At 44.8% G+C, this 23,476-nt stretch overlaps 1 protein-coding gene across 6 annotated transcripts in view; it reads left to right on the top strand.

Annotated features, from left to right (window-relative positions):
• Positions 1-23,476, top strand: part of LOC132405281 (F-box/WD repeat-containing protein 11) — a 309,413-nt gene that overhangs the window by 23,040 nt on the left and 262,897 nt on the right. For 5 of the 6 annotated variants that reach the window (XR_009515793.1, XR_009515794.1, XR_009515792.1 and 2 more), the window contains exon 2: positions 15,260-15,361. The exons of the other annotated variant lie outside the window; for it this stretch is intronic. Coding sequence is in view for 2 of the 5 variants with exons in the window: in XM_059989965.1 (XP_059845948.1) it covers positions 15,260-15,361 (102 nt within the window). In the remaining 3 variants the exon portion in view is untranslated. The remainder of the gene's footprint in view (positions 1-15,259; positions 15,362-23,476) is intronic. 6 annotated transcript variants of the gene reach the window in all.

The raw sequence follows: 23,476 nt of genomic DNA, 5'->3' as shown, positions 1-23,476 counted from the left end.
GTGAAAGGTGGCATATACTACACATCCAGGTCCTCATCCTCTGAATCAGTATCTCTCTTGAGTGGGGCCGGTCTAACCTCTCCTGCTATGGGCCCTGCAGTCGCTCCACGTTTTTGCAGAGTCCTCTTACTAGGTGTAGGCAACAAGTCGGGCCCTGGGTCTACCTGCACCTCTTGTCCCGGGGTAGCAGGTGGTTCTGATGGAGAATCTTGACAGGCCCATTTACATCCTTTGGTTTTATCAGGAAAACTGGTAGGTTTGGTATCTGACTCTCCACAAAGGATGTAGCTGCCCAATAGTCAGCCAACTTGTGCTTTCCAGGTTGCCCCAAATTCCTTATGAGGACTCGGTCTCCTGGCAGGAGTTGGGAGAACCTCACCTTTTGATCATACCTCCTCTTATTTCCTCGACTCTGCTTGGCAGCTGCAACCCCAGCTAATTCATAAACCCTTTTCAGCTCTCTTCTCATGTCAGACACATACTTCAGATAAGTCTTCGGTGGTAAGTCACCCTCAAAACAAAGGTCAATGGGCAACTCGCCTCGCGCCCAAACATCAGATAATATGGTGAGTACCCAGTAGCTTCATTTTGTGTACAGTTATAACTGTGAACCAGATGCCCAATATCTTGATTCCACTTGCTCTTCTTGCTATTCTCCAGGGTCTGGAGCATGTCTAGCAAGGTCCGATTAAATCTCTCTGGCTGTGGATCACCCTGCGGGTTAATAGGGTGTGGTCCTCGACTCCCTCAATTCCAAGCTTGCCCAGTAACTCACGGTTGAGTCTCTTCTTGAAATCTTGTCCCTGATCTCTGTGTATCTGCCTGGGAAAGCTATAATAGATGAAATCTCCTATAACACTTTTGCTACTTTAGATGCCCTCTGGTCCTTGGTAGGAAAAGCTTGAGCATATCTGGTGTAGTGGTCAGTGATGACTGAGACATTCGCTGTGTTGCTGGCATCAGGTACTGTGGACAGGAAGTCCATACACACCAGGTCCAGGGGCCTCTCAATCTGCAAGTGGGACAAGGGAGCTACCCGTGTAGGCACTGTCTTCCGCCAAATGCACGACATGCAGTATTCTTCAACCTCCAACTTCATCTGGGGCCAGTAAAACTGGTCTCTGAGCAATCCATAGGTCTTTTATGCCCCCAAATGTCCAGAATCATCATGAAGTGACTTCAACACAATCCTCCGATATTTCTTGGACAGAACCAGCTGACAATGTTGAGGTCAGTCTGGGGGTGATGTGACCTGGTATAAGATCTGGTTCTTCAAATCCAACCTAGGCCATTCTCACAGTAACTGCAGCACTGATGCATGTTTTGTCTTCTCCGCTTGAGCAATGTCTCCCTTTTCGACTGCTGCCCAGATGATACCAATGCCTGGGTCATCTTGCTGAACTTCCCAAGAACTCAATTCTGACAGCTGATTTGTCTGCAGAGCAGTGATGTTACAGTAAACTTGGGAAATGGCGTCATCACAAGCTCCCAATTGATCCACTGCTTGATTCTGCCCCTCCTTTACCTCTGCCTTCACGGTGATGGTAAACTGACACATGGCCTTCACCCCTGGGCAAGATCGCTCTCCCACTCCTTGATCCTGACCAATCCATCATGCGCCTGTCGGGACAAAGTATCGGCATCAATGTTCCTGCTTCACAGCTGGTACTTCAGGGTGAAACCATAGGCATACAATGCCGCCAACCACTGATGACCCGTGGCATCCAGTTTCGTCAAGGTCAGGATATAAGTTAGGGAATTGTTGTCACCTCAAACTTGGCCCCGTACAGCTAGTCACTCAGCTTATCCACCACTGCCCATTTCAACGCCAGAAATTCTAACTTGTGCGTGGGATAGTTTTTCTCAGAGGGCGACAGACTCCAGCTGACAAACGCAATGGGCCTCAGCCTGGTGCCCTGATCCTGATACAGGACATCCCCTAAACTCTCTCAGCTGGCATCCGTGTGCAATACATACGGCAATTGGGGTCCACAAAAGCCAGCACTGGCGCTTAAGTCAGCAGCTTCAGTGACTCAAAGGTCTCCTCACATTTGGTGACCCACTCGGCCAAAGGGCTCCGACGGACTAAGATATTCTCCACCCTCTTGTCCTTTTTCCCCCCACCCCTTCTTCCCCAAGGGAGGGTAACCGCAAAGAAGCTGATTCAACGGGTGACTCACTTTTGCATAGCCCTTCACGAACCTCCGTTAGTAACCACAGAACCTGGGGAACGAGCGCAGAGCGCTCACGGTCTGCTGTCTTCGGCAACTGGTCACTGCCTCTATATTAGCTGGATCTGTAGCTACTCCATTCCGTGAGACTATGTGCTCAACATAGCTAACAGACGTTTGGCAGAAATGGCACTTGTCCCGGGAAAGTTTTAACCCTTCAGCTTTCAAGCGGTCCAGCCTCGTTTCATGTTCTCCCAAGGTGGATCCATATACTATGAGGTTATCCAGATATGCAAATACCTCAAGCAAATTTATATCCCCACTGTCTTCTCCATGACCCACTAGAAGGTTGCAGGAGCTCCCGAGATGCTCTGGGGCATCCTTTTGAACTGGAAAAATCCCAGGGGACATATAAATGCCGTTTTCTCTTTGTCTCCTCACTCATGGGGATCTGGTTATATCCACTCCACAAATTCAGCACACTGAACCACTTTGCACCACTCGGGCAGGCCAGCTCATCTTCAATCCTCGGGACAGTATACTAGTCAGGGATGATCCACCTTTTCAAAGTCCTGTAATCCACACAAATCCGTACCTTCCCATTCTTCTTTCGGGTCACTACTATTGGGGATGCATAGGGGCTTTGAGACTCGGTGATGATCCCAGCTTCCTTCAACTTACACAAATGCTGCCGAATGTCCTCCACCTCTGCAGGGGCCAGTCGCTGCAACCTTTCTCTGAACGGGGTATCCTCAGTCACCCGGATAGTGTGGCGCGTTCTCTTGGAACAACCCACATCAAAATCGTCTGTGGAAATGACACTTTCCAGTTTCAACATCTTCTCTACCTACCTCTTCCAACATGCAGGAACCAGGGAGTCCCCGAAGTTGAATGACTCAGTGCTCAACTTTTCCCCCTTTTCCAGCTTGCCTCACAGGGGCACTAGATATTAATGTCACTGGGAACAAGTGCACCAGGGGCATCCCCTGCTTGAAGGTGACTTCCCTCTTCATAGTGTTCCTGACCATTGCCTGTACAACCAAGGGTTTCTGCAATTCAGGCTTCACTAATACCCCAGCAGGAAATCTTGACTCTCCCGTGGTCTTCCACTATGAGAGCCTCGCCTTCAGGCACTCCGGAAAATTTGGGTGTCCCATCACTCTTGCTACTTCCCTGGGCTGTACTACCATTGGCTTTGACTGGGTGAACCACACAGTCCCTCATCTAAATTCAGTATATAGGACCCTGGTCAGACCCCACTTGGAGTACTGTGCTCAGTTCTGGTCACCTCACTACAGGAAGGATGTGGAAACCATAGAGGGTGCAGAGGAGATTTACTTGGATTGGGGGAAGCATGTCTTATTGAGAATAGGTTGAGTGAACTTGGTCTTTTCTCCTTGGAGTGATGATGAGAGGTGACCAGATAGAGGTGTATAAGATAATGAGAGGCATTGATTGTGTGGATAGTCAGGTTTTTTCCCAGGGCTGAAATGGCTGGCACGAGAGGGCACAGTTTTAAGGTGCTTGGAAGAAGGTACAGAGGAGATGTCAGGGGTAGGTTCTTTAGGCAGAGAGTAGTGAGTGTGTGGAATGGGCTGCCGGTGGTGGTGGTGAAGGTGGAAATGAAAGGGTCTTGTAAGAGACTCTTGGATGGATACGTGGACCTTAGGAAAATATAGGGCTATGGGTAAAGCCTGGGTGGTTCAAAGTTAAGAACATGTTTGTTACAGCTTTGTGGGCCAAAGGGCCTGTATTGTGCTGTAGGTTTTCTGTGTTTCTAATGTAACCACGCACTTCCTCAAAAGCAGCTCAAAACTCCGGGTGCATGGACTGTGTTCCCAGAAAGATCTCGCCAGCCTTATCTTTGCAGGCCCCCATGAGTCTCCTTACAAGAGGGGTGTTGATCCCCACCAGAATTGAAACGCCGTCCTTCTCAACAGGGTCTCGACAAACCAGCATTAACGTATCAAGGATCTCAGACGCTCCTACATCGGCCTCCGAGAGCTCCAACTTCACTGACAAATAACTGTCGTATGGATAATCACTGGCCCTAAGTCCCCAGATCTGTATTGCCCAGAATGGGGTCAACAGTAAATGCTTCAGATATCTGTGTAAAATGAACGATACAACAGTGTGACCTGTGACCTGGTGTCAAGTATTGCTTTGGCATAGAAACCCTCTATATGTAGTGACACACTGGAGCACGGTCCCATTAAGCTTTCAGGAACTGGGCCTTTCGCTTTCGGGGGTTGCTTAGCACATTGCTGGGAACCTGTTTCCCCAGAGTCACCAGGCCGTTCCCTCACTGGGTCTTCTCTAAGTTTTCCCAGCAACTCTCTCTCTGCTTAGGTACCCGGGGTCTCGCTCTCCTGGCATGACACCTGCTGCCAGCGGCCCTCCGCGTTGGTCGTCCCCTTGGGGAACTCTGCTCTGCCATCAGCTCCATCATATGGGGTGTCATATCAGCTGGTAATAGCTGAAAAATCTCCATTCCCAACTCTACCACTACACCGCTCCCCGAGGCAGGCTATCTGTGGTCACTTCACCGCAGGGGACTACTACTGAGGGCTGTACACTGCTAACTGAGCCCTCCCATGCCTCTAACGCATTTTCCTCTTCCCGTTCCTCTTTGATCAGCTCAACAAAGATGGGGGGGGGGGGGTCTTATGAGACTGTTGGAGACTTCAAGCAATCAGGTCATAGGACTGGGCACCCCCGGCTATCTGGTCCACTCTTAATTGATCCACCTGAATGACCCATCTGCACTGCAATGAATTTAGCTGCCTCTCTAACCAAAAAATAAAAAGAGAAAGCTTCTCCCCCTTCTCCTGATGCATGTTCTGAAACGCCATCATGAGCTCCATTGGGCTCCTGTCGGGCCAAAAGAGCTTTCCAGTGCTCGCAGATAATTGCTCACATTTGCTAGGGGATACTTCAATCTGACGGTTCTCACAACATCAGTGGCCTGCCCATTCAAACTTCCAGCCAATCTGTTGCTTTATGTCATCAGAGCACTGCAAATCATCTTAACAACTGAGAGGTCTGCTCTGCCCAAGTCTCATACTCCTCCCCTTTATTAGTGGGCGTTATTCCAGTGAATAGGCGGAGTCTACCATAGCAGGGACTTTGAACTTGATTTTCCATTTATTTGCCAGAGGTAAGGGCGTCTACTAACTCAGAATTTTCACTCTTCACCGGAGGACGAGGACTAATTAAACATTGCAAATCCGACCATTCCTTCCCCTCACTCCTCAGAAATAATTGAACCTTGTCTTTGAAATCTGCGCCCCCAGCTACTGCTATGTCAACGCTGGTCTGCATTAAAGCAAGAGCTCTGCCACCATTTTATCAAACCACCGCCTACAATTGTAACCTTAACAGTACATTAACAATTGATCCGGAGTCCGAATATCTGCATCCTCAGGGTAATCACACAGCATCCAATGGAATCAACCACGCAAAATTGTAACTCTAGCTTTGGCTAGCGGCTTACTATAAGGGATGATAGCCCCTGGCCCGGCCAAACTTAAGAAATCTCGTTTGGGTGAATGCTGTGCGATGTGTACCCTGTTACAAATCAATTCTTGGAAATAACAAACAGTACACAATATGTGATTAAATGATTGAGCTGTATAATTCTTAATTTGATTATATGGTTAGAGAAGAAACAAAAAAGAAAAAGGGCCCATTCTCATGAAACAAGTCTAATGCACAAGGTTGGAGCTCACTGATAAGGCCGTTCGTCCACCATCGACCTCTTCCAATCATTGCTGACCTTTGGACCCTCGCTCCAAGTCCACTCTGTCCAGCGGTCTACCAACTCTCTCCATTCGCGTCTTCTCTCTTCATCTCTCGCCGGCAAAAGACCTGTGAATTTCCGGCTCCCATACACACAAGAAAGAACAACATCCTGCTCATTGGCTAGCATGCCCCTTTATCTCTAATCATAACCCAAACATTGCTGCTACAAAGAAACCATTACCTCAGCAGTGGAAGGTTACAGAGGCAGTAAAACTTTACAGCATGTTACACTTTGTAACTCTATCGCATCTGAAAAACAGGATGCTAAGCTTCTGGTTCTGCCAGTCATTAAGCCTTATTTTCTTAGCACCTACACTTTTATACAGGTAGTCCCTGAGTTACGAACATCCGACTTACGGACAACTCGTACTTATGAACCGAGGAAGGAGAACACTGTCTGCCATTTTAAGTCGTTGCTGTTGAGTGTTTAACTTTGTATTTGGCTTAAATTTTTCTTAGTAAGATTCACCCTGATCCCGCCCTCCAGTTCCAGTCGGCTGGTGGCGCAGTGAGATCAGCGCCGGGCTCGAGTTCGATCCAGTGACAGACCCCTCCCGTGCTAGGATGATGTCGATCCAGTGACTCCCATACCATCCATGCCGCTTTGATGTCGAGCTCAAAACTCGACTTCATTTAAAAAAAACCCCCTGCCATCTCCAGTTTAAATTCCCATGTGGAATATTGTGGAGGATCAAATACCCAAACCCAGCACAGCCCCCACTTGTCCCATTTAGCCTGTCTTAGTACAGTGGTCCTTAGGACCCAGCGCAGCTCGGGACCCACCGCCTGTGGTTTTTCTGTTCCATTGATGGGAAGCGATCGTGATTGGAAAATAAAGTGGAAATAATAAAGCGTTTGGAAAGAGGTGAAACACCATCTGCCATTGGAAAAGCATTGGGCTACAGTCAGTCAACGATTGGAACAATTTTAAAGGATAATGGATAAAGTGAGAATAATGGAGTACGTGAAAGGCCCTGCCCCAATGAAAGCTATAATTATTATTATTAAGCAACGCTGTGGTTTAATTATTGGAATACATACATTTCTTAAGTGTTTTATATGCATAGAAAGGTAAAATATATACTATATACTAAGACAAACCTTTGACTGACTCATTCCACAGAGATGTAACACTGAGCGTCATAGGAAGTCATTCCTGCCTGTGGCCATCAAACTTTTCAACTCCTCTCTCGGCGCGTCAGACACTCTGAGCCAAAAGGCTGGTCCTGGACTAATTTCCACTTGGCATTATTTACTTATTATTTATGGTTTTATATTGTTATATTTCTACACTATTCTTGGTTGGTGCGACTAAAGAAACCCAATTTCCCTCGGGATCAATAAAGTATGTCTGTTGGTAAATAATACCGGATGTACTTGTTCCGACTTCATACAAATCCGACTGGAAGACGGACTCTGGAACGGAACTCTTGTGTAACCTGGGGACTGCCTGTACTTTGATGTCTATCAGGTCCTTCAACTCCATGCATTTAAGTCTACACACTTAAGCAGATTCCAACTTTGTCTTATTTTTTCACCTTTTTAAGATAGCTTTCAAACTCTAATTTTTTTTATCTTCCAGTTTGGCTTTACTCCTTACTGAATCTTTGCTTGGGTACCATCCCTGGTCAAGCTGGTTTAACTCATTAATGGAAAAGCAAACCTATCATATGGAGGATATTGGGCCTGGTCTCTACATTTCCCAGTTTTCCTAGATCTGTTGAGAAAACGGGACCATTTATTTAGCCATGCCATAATCTGTAGTAATTTTTTGGAGAATTTCACTGAAAAATGTTGGAAGCTTAATTGTGTATGCAATGCTAGAGAAAGGGGCCAATTAATTAGGCTGCTTTACAGCATTTTGATCATAAATGTATAGATCTGTGGCATCTTGATCATGTTTGTTCATGACAAAATGACTTGCTCTTCTGGCATTCCAGTTAGGCTGTTCACATAGATGAATTTTTCATTGATTTCATTTCTTTGTAACTTCTCAAGGAAATGAAAGGTGCTCTTGAGTTTCCCCTTCTACCTTATTTAAAACACTCCCTGAATCTATCTTTGAAGTACAAACTGTGCATGTCTTAGGCACATTCAGTATGTATAGCTAGAATGCTTAAGACTTTTGCACAGTACTGTAGTAATTTTAGGTATTGCACTTTACTGTTGTAAAAAAGAAATTCATGACATGAGTGATGATGAATCAGATGCTGATATAGGTCTTTATTGTGGGCTGTGAGTGGGAAGGGGCAGGAAAAGGAGAATCATGGTTGAGTAAAGGGAGAGGGGAGGTAGCGGGAAGCACCGGAAACGCATACTGTAATGATCAATAAGCTAATTGTTTTGAGTCAAGTGACCTTAGCTGGCATGTCAGAGCTGGGTGTGTCTTCACATGCATCACTCTCCCGCACTCAGCACCCTTGCCATTCCCAAAATCCTTTGCTCCTGCCAGATTTACAAACTCATTCTCTGCTCCATGTTGCCAAATGCAGTACAGTACAAAAGTCTTGCTTGCTCTATCTGTATCACAACAGTACTGTATATTGGGATGTTTTGCCACTTTAATGCTGCTATATAAATCCTAGTCTGCAGCAATAAAGCAGCTGTTTTGCACTTGTAAGGAAAAAGTAACCACTGGAATCAGACCATTTGCCCAACACTCTAAGATAGCATTAACACGTTCACAAGCAAATTAGTTGTTTTTGTACTTGTTTAATTTTATTCCATTATTCTTCATTGGGGTGCAGTGACCCAACAGTATTTACTAGCCTCACTGAGGAGTCATAGTTTGTACAAATTTTATTAATATTGAACATTGCTGCTGATAAGCTTTCAGCATCCAGTATTGGAGCCTTTGCAGTACCTCAATAAACTTATCAGGTTTGACTTGAGACTTATAAGAGATAGGGTGAAGAGAGAATAAGAAGCAAGTATAAACAGATTTCTTTCTGAAAGTCACCCAGTATGCACTTGCTATACATTAAAAATGCTTTTATTAGTGTACATTTGTAATTTTTCTCAGTTATAAACGGTAAATGCATTGTAATCACATTCTCCATAATGAAAGTACAAGAAGAAAGTAATAATAGTATAATAATTTTGTATATGCAGCTTCCATTTCAAATATATGTAACAGTTCATAATAGAAATGTCAAAAAATGTGGTTTCAGAAAGGGGATTGAATTGCAGCAAAATGGGAATGATGTTCAACTGTCAGTTGTCTTCCCCAAGGATCAATGATGAGACCTCCAGGTTGTGTTATTTGTGAATTACTTAGATAAAAATGTAAATGGACTGATTAGTAAATTTGCAGGTTATACAAAAATTGATGAAGGTTGTGGATAGTGAGGAAGATCTTTGGATAATTCAGCAAGATCAGTTGAAAATGTGGGCAGAGAAATGGCAGATGGTGTTTAATCTGGGCGTAAGATGTTGCATTTTGGGAGTCCAAATGTAAGAGGAAATTATATAATATATGGCAGGAGTCTTAGGAGCTGTGATGTACAGAGGCATCTTGGGTGTCGAGCATGGAATTCAGGAAGCTGATAGTCAGAGGCTTTTCGCCAGGGCTGAAATGACTGGCACAAGAAAGCTTAGTTTTAAGGTGCTTGGATGTAGGTACAGAGGAGATGTCGGGAGTTGTGAGTGTGTGGAATGGGCTGCCTGCGGTGGTGGTGGAGGCGGAAACAATAGGGTCTTTTAAGAGACTCCTGGATGACTACATGGAGCTTAGAAAAATAGAGGGCTATGGGTAAAGTCTAGGTACTTCTAAGGTAGGGACATGTTCGGCGCAGCTTTGTGGGCCGAAGGGCCTGTATTGTGCTCTGTTTTCTATGTTGTTATGTTGCAGCTCTATAAAACTTTGGTTTGGCCACATTTGTAGTATTGTGATTGCTGCATTACAGAAAGGACATGGAGGCTTTTGAGAGGATACAGAAGTGTTTCACCAGAATGTGTCCTGGATCAGAGAGTGTTAGCTTTCAGGAGAGTTTTGAGCATTAGCTACGTAGTGGTGACTTCATAGAAGTATATTTTACAAAAAGAAAAAGTTTGAGAGACATAGGGTAAATAGACTTTTCTTCTCCCATACTTGAGGGCATAGCTTTTAAGTGAGAGATGAAAAGTTTGTTTTACGCAGATGGTGGAACACTTTGCCAGTTGTAGTGGTGGATGCAAATACATAGAACATAGAAAACCTACTTTCAGCCTACAATGCGGAACATGTCTTTACCTTAGAACTACCTAGGCTTTACCCATAGCCCTCTATTTTTTTCTAAGCTCTGTGTATCCATCCAGGAGTCTCTTAAAAGACCCTTTTGTTGCTGCCTCTGCCGCCGTCAGTCTATTCCACACACACTATCAGATCACCTCTGATCCTCCGTTGCTCCAAGGAGAAAAGGCTGAGTTCACTCAACCTATTCTCATAAGGCATGCTCCCCAATCCAGGGAGCATCCTTGTAAATCTCCTCTGCACCCTTTCTATGCCCTTTCTGTAGTGAGGCGACCAGAATTGAGCACAGTTCTCCAAGTGGGGTTGGACCAGGGTCTTATATAGCTGTAACATTACCTCTTGGCTCTTAAACTCAATACCATCATTGATGAAGGCCAATACACCGCATGCCTTAACCACAGAGTCAACGTGCGTAGCAGCTTTGAGCGTCCTATGGACTCAGACCTCAAGATCCCTCTGATCCTCTACACTGCCTAGAGTCCTGCCATTAATGCTATATTCTGCCATCATATTTGACCTACCAAAATGAACCACCTCACACTTAACCTGGGTGAACTCCATCTGCCACTTCTCAGCCCAGTTTAGCATCTTATCAATGTCCTTTTGTAACCTCTGACAGCCCTCCACACTATCTCCAACACCCCCAACTTTTGTATCATCAGCAAATTTATTAATCCATCCCTCCACTTCCTCATCCAGGTCATTTATAAAAATCCCGAAGTGTAGGGGTCCCAGAACCGATCCCTGAGGCACACCACTGGTGACCAACCTCCATGTAGAATATGACCCGTCTACAACCACTCTTTGCCTTCTGTGGGCAAGGTTTTTCTGGATCTGCAAAGCAATGTCCCTTGGATCCCATGCCTCCTTACTTTCTTAATAAACCTTGCATGAAGTACCTTATCAGATGCCTTGCTGAAATCCATATACACTACATCTACTGCTCTTCCTTCATCAATGTGTTTAGTCACATCCTCAAAAAACTCGATCAGGCTTGCAAGGCACGACCTGCCTTTCACAAATCCATGCTGACTATTCCTAATCATATTATGCCTCCAAATGTTCATAAATATTGTCTCTCAGGATCTTCTCCATCAACTTACCAACCACTGAAGTAAGACTCACTGGTCTATAATTTCCTGTGCTATCCCTACTCCCTTTCTTGAATAAAGGAACACCATCTGCAAACCTTCAGTCCTCCGGAACCTCTGCTGTCCACATTAGTGATGCAAAGATCATTGCCAGAGGCTCAGCAATCTCTTCCCATGCTTTCCACAGTAGCCTGGGGTTCATCCCATATGGTCCTGTTGACTTATCAACTGGATGCTTTCTAAAAGCTCCAGCGCATCCTCTTCTTTAATATCTATGTGCTCAAGCTTTTCAGTCTGCTGTAAGTCTTCCCTACAATCACCAAGATCCTTTTCCATAGTGTTGACTGAAGCAAAGTACTCAGTAAGTATCTCTGCCATCTCCTCTGGTTCCATACACACTTTTCCACTGTCAAACTTGAATCATCCTATTCTCTTGCATCTTACCCTCATGCTCTTCACATACTTGTTAGAATGCCTTTGGGTTTTCCTTAATCCTGTCTGCCAAGGCCTTCTCATGGTCCCTTCTGGCTCTCCTAATTTCATTTTTAAGGTCCTTCCTGCTAGCCTTATAATCTTCTAGATCTCTAACATTACCTAGTTTTTTGAACCTTTCATAAGCTCTTTTTTTTATTGACTAGATTTACAACAGGCTTTGTGCACCACGGATCTTGTACCCTACCATCCTTTCCATGTCTCATTGGAATGTACCTATTCAGAATCCCACGCAAATATCCCCTGAACATTTGCCACATTTCTTCTGTACTTTTCCCTGAGAATATCTGTTTCCAATTTATACTTCCATGTTCTTGCCTGATAGCCTCATAGATCCCCTTACTCCACTTAAATGTTTCCCTAACTTGTCTATTCCTATTCCCTCTCCAGTGCTGTGGTAAAGGAGTTAGAATTGTGATCACTATCTCCAAAATGCTCTCCCATTGAGAGACCTGACAGCTGACCAGGCTTATTTCCCAGTATCAGATCAAGTACAGCCTCTCCTCTTGTAGGCTTATCTACATATTGTGCCAAGAAGCCTTCCTGAACACACCTAACAAACTCCACTCCATCTAAACCCCTCACTCTAAGGATATGCCAATCAAGATTTGGGAAATTAAAATCTCCCACCACAACCACCCTGTTATTACTCCTTTCCAGACTCTGTCTCCCTATCTGCTTCTTGATGTCCCTGTTACTATTAGGTGGTGTATAAAAAAAACACCCAGTAGAGTTATTGACCCCTTCCTGTTCCTAACCTCCACCCACAGAGACTCTGTAGACAAACCATCCATGGCTTCCTCCTTTTCTGTAGCCGTGACACTATCTCTGATCCACAGTGCCACGCCCCCACCTCTTTTGTCTCCCTCCCTGTCCTTTCTAAAACATTTAAAGCCTGGCACTTGAAGTAGCCATTCCAGAATCTCCTTACCAGAATCTGTCTCCCAATCTACTCCTCCCTATCTGCTCCTAAACAATAGCAGTGTTTAAGAGGAGTTTATACAGGTATGTGTACAGGCAGGGAATGGAGGGATGTGGACTCTGTGCAGGGAAAATGGATTAGTATGGATTAGCATCATGGTTGGCACAGGCATTGTGGGCTGGCTGAAGGGCTTATTACTATGGACAGACATCATTGGTACAGTAAAGCAGAGAACACTTGTGAATATTTAACTTAAACTTCGAGTGCTGCAGTATTGGGCATCTGGGTATTCTCATATATAAAACATATAGGTTAGCACATAGGTAGAGCAAATAATTAGAAGAGATGGAATGTTGGCTTAAACTGTAAAGAGGATAGAGCACGTCTCTGCTGCTGCAACTGTACAGTTAGAGAGACTGTAGTTTTGACTGGGTTTAATTCCTGTGATGAAGAGAGTGGTTCTAGTTTGGAGTTGTATTTGCTGGAGTTTGGAAGAGCTGAGGTACTTCATTGAGGATAGGTGGGCTTGACAGAGGGGTACTGAGATATTTCCCTTTGAATTAATCTAGAACCAGAGGACATAATTTCAGGATGAAGGTTGCCCATTTAAGATTTGGAGAAATTTCTTCTTCCTGTTTTGAACCTTTGAAAGTCTCTTTACCAGGGAAATGTGGAGGCTGAAAAATTAAACATTCAGAGCTGAGACAAATTTTTGGCCTTTTGGATAGTTAGACTGGTCTAAAAACTGGAGTTAGTGATGCAATCAAGTCAGCAGCAAAGCATGATCTTTTAGGATGGTGAAACTGGCTCATGGGCCATGTTGTTTTCTTGTCCCATTTCTTGCGTTGTTGCCTTCCACTCTGCACTCTGTTAACATAGAAACATAGAAAACCTACAGCACAATACAGGCCCTTCAGCCCACAAAGTTGTGCCGAACATGTACCTACCTTTGAAATTACTAGGGTTACCCATAGCTCTCTGATTTTCTAAGCTCCATATACCTATCCAGGAGTCTCTTAAAAGACCCTATTGTATCTGCCTTCATCACCGTTTCTGGCAGCCCATTCCACGCACTCACCACTCTCTGTGTAATTAAAAAAAACTTACCCCGACATCTCTGTACCCACTCCCAAGCATGTTAAGCCTGTGCCCTCTTGTGGCAGCCATTTCAGCCCTCAGAAAAAGCCTCTGACTATCCACATGATCAGTGCCTCTCATCGTCTTCTACACCTCTATCAGGTCACCTCTCATCCTCTGTCACTCCAAGGAGAAAGGCCGAGTTCACTCAACCTGTTTTCATAAAGGCATGCTCCCCAATCCAAGCAACATCCTTGTAAATTTCCTCTGCACCCTTTCTATGGTTTCCACATCCTTCCTGTAGTGAGGTGACCAGAACTGAGTACAAAACTCCAAGTGGGGTCTGACCAGGATCCTATATAGCTGCAACATTACCTCTCGACTTCTAAATTCAATTCCATGATTGATGAAGGCCAATACACTGTATGCCTTATTAACCACAGTCAACCTTCGCAGCTGCTTTGAGTGTCCTATGGATTTGGACCCCAAGATCCCTCTGATCCTCCACACTGCCAGGAGTCTTATCATTAATACTATATTCTGCCATCATATTTGACCTATCAGTATGATCCACTTCTTAAGTGTACATAACTACAACACCAGTATACTTTTCAAGTATGTTTTCTTGTATCACTCCATGAGTTTGGAAGCTGGGCATTGAGAACTGTTCTGCCATGTGCAGTGCATTTTCCTTTTATCATTCACATGTTTTCATGCTGACACCTTCTTGTGCCCTTCTAGTTTTCAGCTGATCCTGATTTCTTGTCTCCCTCCTGATTTGCTGGCTCTTCATGTTATCGAGCCCTTACACCCCTGCCTTATTAGGTCTCCTACTATTGGCTGATGAGAATGATTGCGTATTTTTAATATTAGCTTCAGTGTTTTCTATATGCTGGGGATTTCCAGACCTGTTTTTTTTACAGGTGATTTTATGTGAATATTTTGCTTTACAGTATGCTCATCTGCATGCTCAATACAGAAATATTCAACTTTGGGAGATTATAATAAAGTAAGTTATGAAATGGAGCAGACTGTAGGGACTGAATGGTCTACTACTGATTATTATGTTCTGGTCTTTCAGTCATTGTTCTAATGGAGTTACATAGTCTGCAGTAAAAGGGTTACTGAAGGAATTAATTTACAAAAGTATTAATAAGAGGTATTGCAAGTCTTGAAACTTTAATTTAGAACGAGGACTGAGGAAAGTGAAAAGAAAGTGGGATAATTTTAAGGAATATGTGTTAGATTCAATGGCTTTTTCCAGTAACTTGCATATTACATTATCCGTAGTTACTGTATTCATGTGAAGTTCTGAAATTATTTATGAGGTTCATTTAATGTTACTGTTGAATTTCAACTTCTTGTCTGACCTAAGCCTTCTGTTTATAAATTACTAACAAATAAAGTAACCTACTTCAATCAGATCGTGTCTGGCTTCTAACTGCTTCTCTTCCTTCCTTTTGTTATCCTGCAGTGTTCTGTGCCCAGGTCTTTGTGGCTAGGCTGCTCCAACCTGGTAGAGAGCATGTGCGCACTGAGATGCCTGCAGAGCATGCCCAGTGTCAGATGTCTCCAGGTGCCTTATCTTCTTTACTTACTGTGTTTTTATTTTTATGATTCTGTGATTGTGTATATGTAACCCTCTGAGTACTGGCAAATTGCTCTTAAGGTCTTTCTTTACTGACATTTTGTGTGTCTGTGGGTATGTGCAGATATGTGCACACAGATCTAAGTGCATCAGATATAAGTATTCAAATGTGGTTCAACATGTGCTACAATAGTTGGCTTCAAATGAGGTACCAGTAGGAAGATAAAAAAGATCAGCACTTTTGGCTGTGGATGTGAATTATCTTGTCTGTTGCCTGAATGTATGATTGGCCCTAGATATGATACCTCATACAACTAAGGATGTTGCCTGCTCATTATCTCAGTTCAGGTTAGGTGAAGGATATAACACTAGGGGATGCCAATAAGTATCTTGGTAATTCCAGAACAAGAAGGCAGAGATGTAACTTAATGAAGACCAGGGAAATAGAGCTGCAGGTACATGAACAGTTGTAGAATCTGTGATGTAATAGAAGCTTTTGCTGGTGGTGTTGATTTGCAAAGCAGCTGGAGGGGAGAGCACATGCTAAGCTTGGGAGTGCAGCTGATGTTTATGGGCTTGGAAGCACAGCTGGGTTGGGTATGGGTGCTCTGTTTGGAAGTGTAGCTGGAGGGGCTCAGGCTCGCGGCTGGGGGTGAGCGTGCGCTCGGTTCGGGCTCGCGGCTGGGGGTGAGCACGCGCTCGGTTTGGATGGGGTGAGCGTGTGCTCAGTTCGGACTCGCGGCTGGGGGTGAGCGCACACTCGGTTTGGGCTCACGGCAGGGGGTGAGCACGCACTCTGTTTGGGCTGGGGGTGTACGCGCGCTCTGGGCTGCAGTTGAGCGCGTGCTCTGTTTGGGCTTGCGGCTGGGGGTGAGCGCGCGCTCTGGGCTGGAGTTGAGCGCGTGCTCGGTTTGGGCTCGTGGCTGGGGGTGAGCACACGCTCTGGGCTGGAGTTGAGCGCGCGCTCGGTTTGGGCTCGTGGCTGGGGGTGAGCACGCGCTCTGGGCTGGAGTTGAGCGCTGCGCTCGGTTTGGGCTCGCGACTGGGGGTGAGTGCACGCTCTGGGCTGGAGTTGAGCGCGTGCTCGGTTTGGGCTCGTGGCTGGGGGTGAGCACGCGCTCTGGGCTGGAGTTGAGCGCGCGCGCTCGGTTTGGGCTCGTGGCTGGGGGTGAGCACGCGCTCTGGGCTGGAGTTGAGCGCGGCGCTCGGTTTGGGCTCGCGACTGGGGGTGAGTGCACGCTCTGGGCTGGAGTTGAGCGCGTGCTCGGTTTGGGCTCGCGACTGGGGGTGAGTGCACGCTCTGGGCTGGAGTTGAGCGCGTGCTCGGTTTGGGCTCGTGGCTGGGGGTGAGCACGCGCTCTGGGCTGGAGTTGAGCGCGCGCTCTGTTTGGGCTGGGGGTGAGCGCGCGCTCTGTTTGGGCTGGGGGGTGAGCACGCGCTCTGTTTGGGCTGGGGGTGAGCGCGCGCTCTGTTTGGGCTGGGGGTGAGCGCGCGCTCTGTTTGGGCTGGGGGTGTGCGCGCGCTCTGTTTGGGCTGGGGTGAGCGCGCGCTCTGTTTGGACTGGGGTGAGCGCGCGCTCGGTTTGGGCTGGGGGTGAGCGCGCGCTCTGTTTGGGATCGCGGCTGGGGGTGAGCGCGCGCTCTGTTTGGACTGGGGTGAGCGCGCGCTCGGTTTGGGCTGGGGGTGAGCACGCGCTCTGTTTGGGCTGGGGGTGAGCGCGCGCTCGGTTTGGGCTGGGGGTGAGCGCGCGCTCTGTTTGGGCTGGGGGTGAGCGCGCGCTCTGTTTGGGCTGGGGTGAGCGCGCGCTCTGTTTGGGCTGGGGGTGAGCGCGCGCTCTGTTTGGGCTGGGGGTGTGCGCGCGCTCTGGGCTGGGGGTGTACGCACGCTCTGTTTGGGCTGGGGGTGTGCGCGCGCTCTGGGCTGAGGGTGAGCGCGCGCTCGGTTTGGGCTGGGGGTGAGCGCGCGCTCAGTTTGGGCTGGGGGTGAGCAGGCAGTTAATGAGGGCTTGGGGCCGAGGGTGAGCGCGCGCTCGGTTTGGGCTGGGGGTGAGCGCACGCTCTGTTTGGGCTGGGGGTGAGCGCGCGCTCTGTTTGGGCTGGGGGTGAGCGCGCGCTCTGTTTGGGCTGGGGGTGAGCAGGCAGTTAATGAGGGCTTGGGGCCGAGGGTGAGCGTGCACTCGGCTCAGGCTCATGGCTGGTGGTGAGTGGGGGTGAGTGGGACTGAGTGAGGGCTTGGGGCCAGGGGTGAGTGCGTGCTCGGCTGGTGGTGAGCGAGGGCTCGGGGTGAACGCGCACTCAGCTCGGCTGAGGGTGAGCACACGTTTGGCTCCGGGGCGCAGTAGTGGGTGAGCGAGCACATATTTGGCATGGATGTGCAGCAGGGGGGGAAGAGCGCACACGTGCGGAGGAGCACTTGGGAGTTATTGGGACAGGTACTGAGCTGTGGATGATTTCAAAACTGCTTTTAGTATTGTTAATGTGGAAGATGTTATTGGGTTAGAATGTGTTGTCAAGTCCTTGTACTTGGCCTAATAATGCTTTCTCTCTGTAACTACCCCCTGAAACTATCACCCTCCACTTCAAATATACCCAATGACTTGCTCTGCACAGATGTCTGGCAATGATTTCCACTGATTCATCACCTTCTGACTTAAAAAAATGGCCTCATCTCTGTTCTAAATGGATGTCCCTCTATTCTAAGGTTTTGCCTTCTAGTCCTAGACTGCCCCATTATAAGAAACATCCTGTCTATGCTGACTCTATCTAGGCCTGTCATTATTGGCTAAGCTTCAATGAGATCTCCCCTCGTTCTTCTAAACTCCAGCACGAACAGACCTAGAGTCATCAAATGCTTCTGATGTGTTAACCTTTTAATTCTTGTGCATTTCCAATACCAGCACATCTTTTCTTGGATAAAGAACCCAAAGCTGCTCACAATGCTCCCAAGTACGGTCGAACTAATGCCTTATAAACCTTCAGCATTACATGCTTGCTTTTGTATTCTTGAAATGAATGCTAACATTGCATTGGTCTGTCTTCCTACTGACTTTGCCTGCAAGTTAACCTTTAGGGAATCCTGTACAAGGATTCCCAAGTCCCTTTTATGTTCTGTAGACACCCTTATTCTTCAGCAACACCTGCTCCTCCACCTGCAAACCTGGCTGCAAAACCATCAATTTCTTCATTAAAATCACTGATAAACAACTTGAAAAGAAGTAGTTCCAAGACTGACTCCTGCAAAGCACCATCTGTTACTGGAAGCCAACTAGAAAAGGACCCCTTTATTCCCACACTTTTACTCCTGTCAGTCACTGAATTTTCTATCCATGCTGGTATAAATCTAGTAATATCATGGGCTCTTGTTAAGCAGCCTCATGTAGAACCTTGTCAAATGCCTGAAAATCCATGTATACAACATACATGTGTCTCTCCTTTTTCTATCCTGGTTGTTATTTCCTCAAGGAATTCCAAGAGATTTGACAGGCAAGATGCTGACGTTGGCCTATTTTGTCATGTGCTTCCAACTACCCTGAAACCCTATCCTTAATAATACAGTCCTACATCTTTCTAACAACTGAGTTAGGCTAACTGGCCTATAATTTCCTTTCTTTTGCTTTCCTCATTTCCCAAAGACATTTGCAAATTCATAGTCCTCCTGAACCATTCCAGAATCTAATCAATTCCTGAAAGATCATTATTAATGCCTCCACAATCTCTTCAGCTACTTCTTTCAGAACGCTGGGGTGTGGCCCACCTGGTCCAGCTGATTTATGATCCTCCAGACTTTACGGCAGCCCAAGCACCTCCTCGGAATAGCAATGACACTCCTGCATTTCTGGCATTCTGCTAGCGCCTTCCACAGTGAAGACTAATGTAAAGTACATTTCATTGCAAGTTCATTGGCCATTTCTTTGAACCCTGTTACAACCTTTCCAGCATCATTTTCCAGCAGTACAATATCCACTCTTCCTTTTACTTTTGCTATATTACATGTCCTTTCTTTTGCTTTTATTCAGCATTTGATTTTCCTTGTCAGATGGGATTACCTCATTCTCCTTTTAGAATAGTTCATCTTTGGGATGTACCTTGATAGCACCTTCTAAATTGCTCTCAGATACCCCGGCCACTGCTTTTCTACTGCCATCCCTGCTAGTGTCCCCTTCCAATAAACTTTGGCCAGTTCCTCTCATGACTGTGTAATTCCCTCTACTCCACTGACACATTTGACATTTCTCCCTCTCCAATTGTAGGGTGAATTATGATTACTGTTTTCCTTAGGGTTCCTTTACCTTAAGCTCCCTAATCAAATCTGGGTCATTGCATAACACCCAATCCAGAATTGTGCAACCACAAGCTGCTCTAAAAAGGCAAAGCAGTTCTCAATAATGAAAATTATAAGTAACACATGCGCTTAGTTTGAGAGTAAAAAGTTCAAATTTGATTCCACATTATAAGGGAATAGTGAGACCATGAAATGAGTTTGGACATGTCAGTTTCCAGAGCTCTTAAGTTGAAATTCAGCAAATTCAAACTATTTGGACTTTATTTGCATTATACTGCATTAGTATTAAACTTCAGACAAAGTTTTTATTCACACATCTTACAGCACTCAGAGGGTTAAATTAATTTTAATGTCAAATCCCTTTTTATTTTGCTTGAAGAGCTTGTGTTTGACACATTTGTGTTGATAAGTATTGTGTAATGTATAAATTTGCAATGTTGCAACAATGTATAAAATGTCAAATATTGAACGTGTCTGCATGTGGCATGTATTATCGTATCATTTGCTGTAGCTAGTAATGTTTAGTTTTGAGATTATTTCTAACCTTACACAAGTTCCAATCTGTCATGTTATTTAGAAAATTAATATCAGCTTGTTTAAGTGCAGTCATAAAGGTATTAATGTGGAGGTCCAGTCCCCGCTGTGAATGGTATAGGTTCCAAGCAACTGTCACCTTACATACTGAGGACTTGAAATAAATTAGAATTCAACAAATTCTTGTAATCTTAATCAAAATGACAATTTAGTTGAAGTCCCCCCCCAGGCTAGACAGAGGAAAGCCATGTACAACAGCAACTTTTGCAGCTTCACATACAGTGAAGCTGTTTAGGAATGTCACGGGTTTGCACTGGTAATGGTTTATGAGCAGCTTTATAACAATGACCAGATAATCAGTTCTGGAGAATTTATGGGAGGACATCAGTGCTGTTAAATTAATTATTATGTCAGTTTCCAGAGCTGATATACAATATGAGTTAATTTCATTCCTCAGAGGGGAGAAAAGCCTGTCTTAATTTATCATCCCATCCAAAAAAGTTGACCTCTAGTAGTACAGCACTACCTTACTGTTTCATGAAGGTAACAACCTAAATTTTGTGACCAAGTTTTGGAGGTGGAGCTTCAACCTCTTCAGGCTTTTGATTCCAAGGTGAGTGTTGCTCAGTTTAGCCATAGAGATAGAGTTACAGAGAAAGGACTTTCAGCTCTTCAAGTCCACACTAACCATACTGTGCTTACCAATTTTATTCTCTTCTTGTAACCTGAAGTGATTGCAGACTTGGTGTCCAGTTTGTCCCATTAGCCAGTTTCAGCAGGCTGACTAAGAGGTCTGTGTATATCCTAAATGCCCTTTCCATTGCATTATTACATATTGAGATAGTCAAGCATACCTGTGCTTGAAAACATCCTCAGGTTCTGCTGATCAAGAACGTGAATACAGTCGGCCCTCCTTATCCGCGAGGGATTGGTTTTGGGACTCCGGCGCATACCAAAAAATGTAGATGCTCAAGTCCCTTATATAAAATGGCTTATTTGCATATAACCTACGCACATCCTCCTGTATAGTTTAAATCATCCCTAGCTTGCTTATAATACCTAATACAATATAAATGCTATGTAAGTAGTTATACTGTAATGTTTCGGGAATATTGACCAAAAAAATGTACATGTTCCTCTTGCTCACAGCTCCAAGCAGTGAATGAATGAGACGTGAGGTGAACAATGATCAATGAGTAATACTTTTAATCATCTCTAGATTATAGAATTTATAACACCACATACAATGGAAATGCTATGTAAATAGTTGTTACACTGTCTTGTTTAGGGAATATTGACAAGATAAAAAAAACTACGAGTTTTTCTTGCTCACAACACAGCCAGTGAATGAACGAGACGCCGATTCTCCCGTGATCTTTACATTCTTGACGCTTTACGTAGCCAGTCAGCTATCCCTTACTAGCCTTAAACTCTTTTCTCCCGCTCTCATCAACCCTGTCACAGTAGTGCTCACAGAGACTAAGAGCTTTTTCACGTATAATTTTACCATTGACAGCGATATACTTCTGTGACATGTCCTCTAGCCACACACTTAATGCTTTCTCAGTCTTTGCAGGCACTTTTATCACAAACCAGAGAGACTATTTTTGCCATTGTAGGGGTAGCACTAACACTTCCATGAATTTCAGCTTCTTTCTGCTTTATTGTGCAAATGCTTGATTTGTTCTTACCTACCTTACACTTCGGAAAGTGACATGCCACTTTTCAAAAGATCTAAGATTTCTACTTTCTCGGCACTTTACGCTTCCTCTTAGCCTTTGAGGAATTGGTTTGAACACCTAATTGCTTTTTAGGAGCCATTTTTTCACAGGAACAAAGTAGCGAATGAAAGATGAGAGGTTAATAATGCTCAAGCAGCGATTGCTGGAAGAGCATTCCGGGTTTTCTCAATTCGCGGTTGGTTGAATTCACGCATGCGGAACTCGCGGATAAGGAGGACCGACTGTACCAGTATTTACAAGTAACAGTTTTGGTTCTGGCTATAGTGTCATGTGAACTCTTGCATTCGGTTGGTTTGGCATGAAAGATGTTTGAAACAACATTAATTATTTCTGGGAAGTTCCACTGTTAGAATTGTTAGTAAGGAAGATAAGTAAGCATTTGGTTGCTGGATTTGTACACAGAATGTGTGTGTGTATATTCTTGTTGCAGATATGAAGTCTTGGAGATAGAAGAATAGCAATTACACTTGCTATATTCAGGCTTTCTGTTCCCTTGATTAGAGGAAGTGAATTCAAAAAAAATTGTCAGTTTTTATATATTGGCCCCTGCATATTTCCTTTTCAGAAGTTGCTCAGTACATATTTTATGCCTGTAGAAACTCTGGGCTCTGGAAGCAAGACTGGCTGCTCATTCAGAAGATTCTATCCTCATTCTTTGCCACTTCCCTGAGCAATCTTGACCTTGAGTTACCAGCTGATTGGTGCATTCTTGAAAGTATTATCATATTTCTAGCCATCAGTCACCTCATTCAACCAAATTGCCATTTTTCATTTCTTGCATTTTCATAATTAAAACATATTTTAAGATGAAGATTTTGAGGAACTTTTCTTAGCAGCACCTGGAAACTTACAATTTTTTTTTAGAAACTGTGTGGCAGTTCTTGAGGAGTCACTACCTTAAATCCATACTGACTAAGAAAAATGTTTTGCGAGGAGCTTGGTTTGTAGGGATTTAGAATGAAGCTGATGCCAGATTGCATTTTTAAAAAAATCTGATGTTGACTGTCATGATGTGAAATTTCTATATTGTCTTATATTGGTGTTGATTTTTGTACAGCATTCTGATGATTCAGTGCCTCAGTAGAAATACAACATGAAAATTACAATCTATACAGTGCTTTGAACTTGAACCATCATTTGCAGACCACAGAGCCTCAAATTTAATGAACTCTCCAAGTACTACAGATTATGATGTCCAAGAATCTGTTAATCTCAACCTTGAAATTAATCAATAGCTGAACATTTGAAGCCTCTTGGAGGAGGAGAATTCTAAAGGTTTACAATCTGCTATGTAATGATGTTTCTTCTCAGCTCTGAAAGGCTATCCTCTCATCCTAAGAGTATGTACCATCAATTTGGATTCATCATTGAGAAGAAACAGGCTCTCAGCATCTACTTTATTACATCCCTCCACCCCCGTTCCCAAAGCAAGTCTTGGATATATCTCAGTGAGTTCTTCCACACTCTTATATGTGAACAAATAGTATGTTTTAAATGCCTGTTTTACAGGACTACTTGTAAAAGCATGTATAAGGCTGCTAAACAA

This window comes from Hypanus sabinus, chromosome 15 (assembly GCF_030144855.1).
Source record: "Hypanus sabinus isolate sHypSab1 chromosome 15, sHypSab1.hap1, whole genome shotgun sequence".
In the NCBI taxonomy this organism is placed as follows: domain Eukaryota; kingdom Metazoa; phylum Chordata; class Chondrichthyes; order Myliobatiformes; family Dasyatidae; genus Hypanus; species Hypanus sabinus.
The sequence above is the reverse complement of the archived record's forward strand: the minus strand, read 5'-3'. Positions and strand labels throughout refer to the sequence as shown.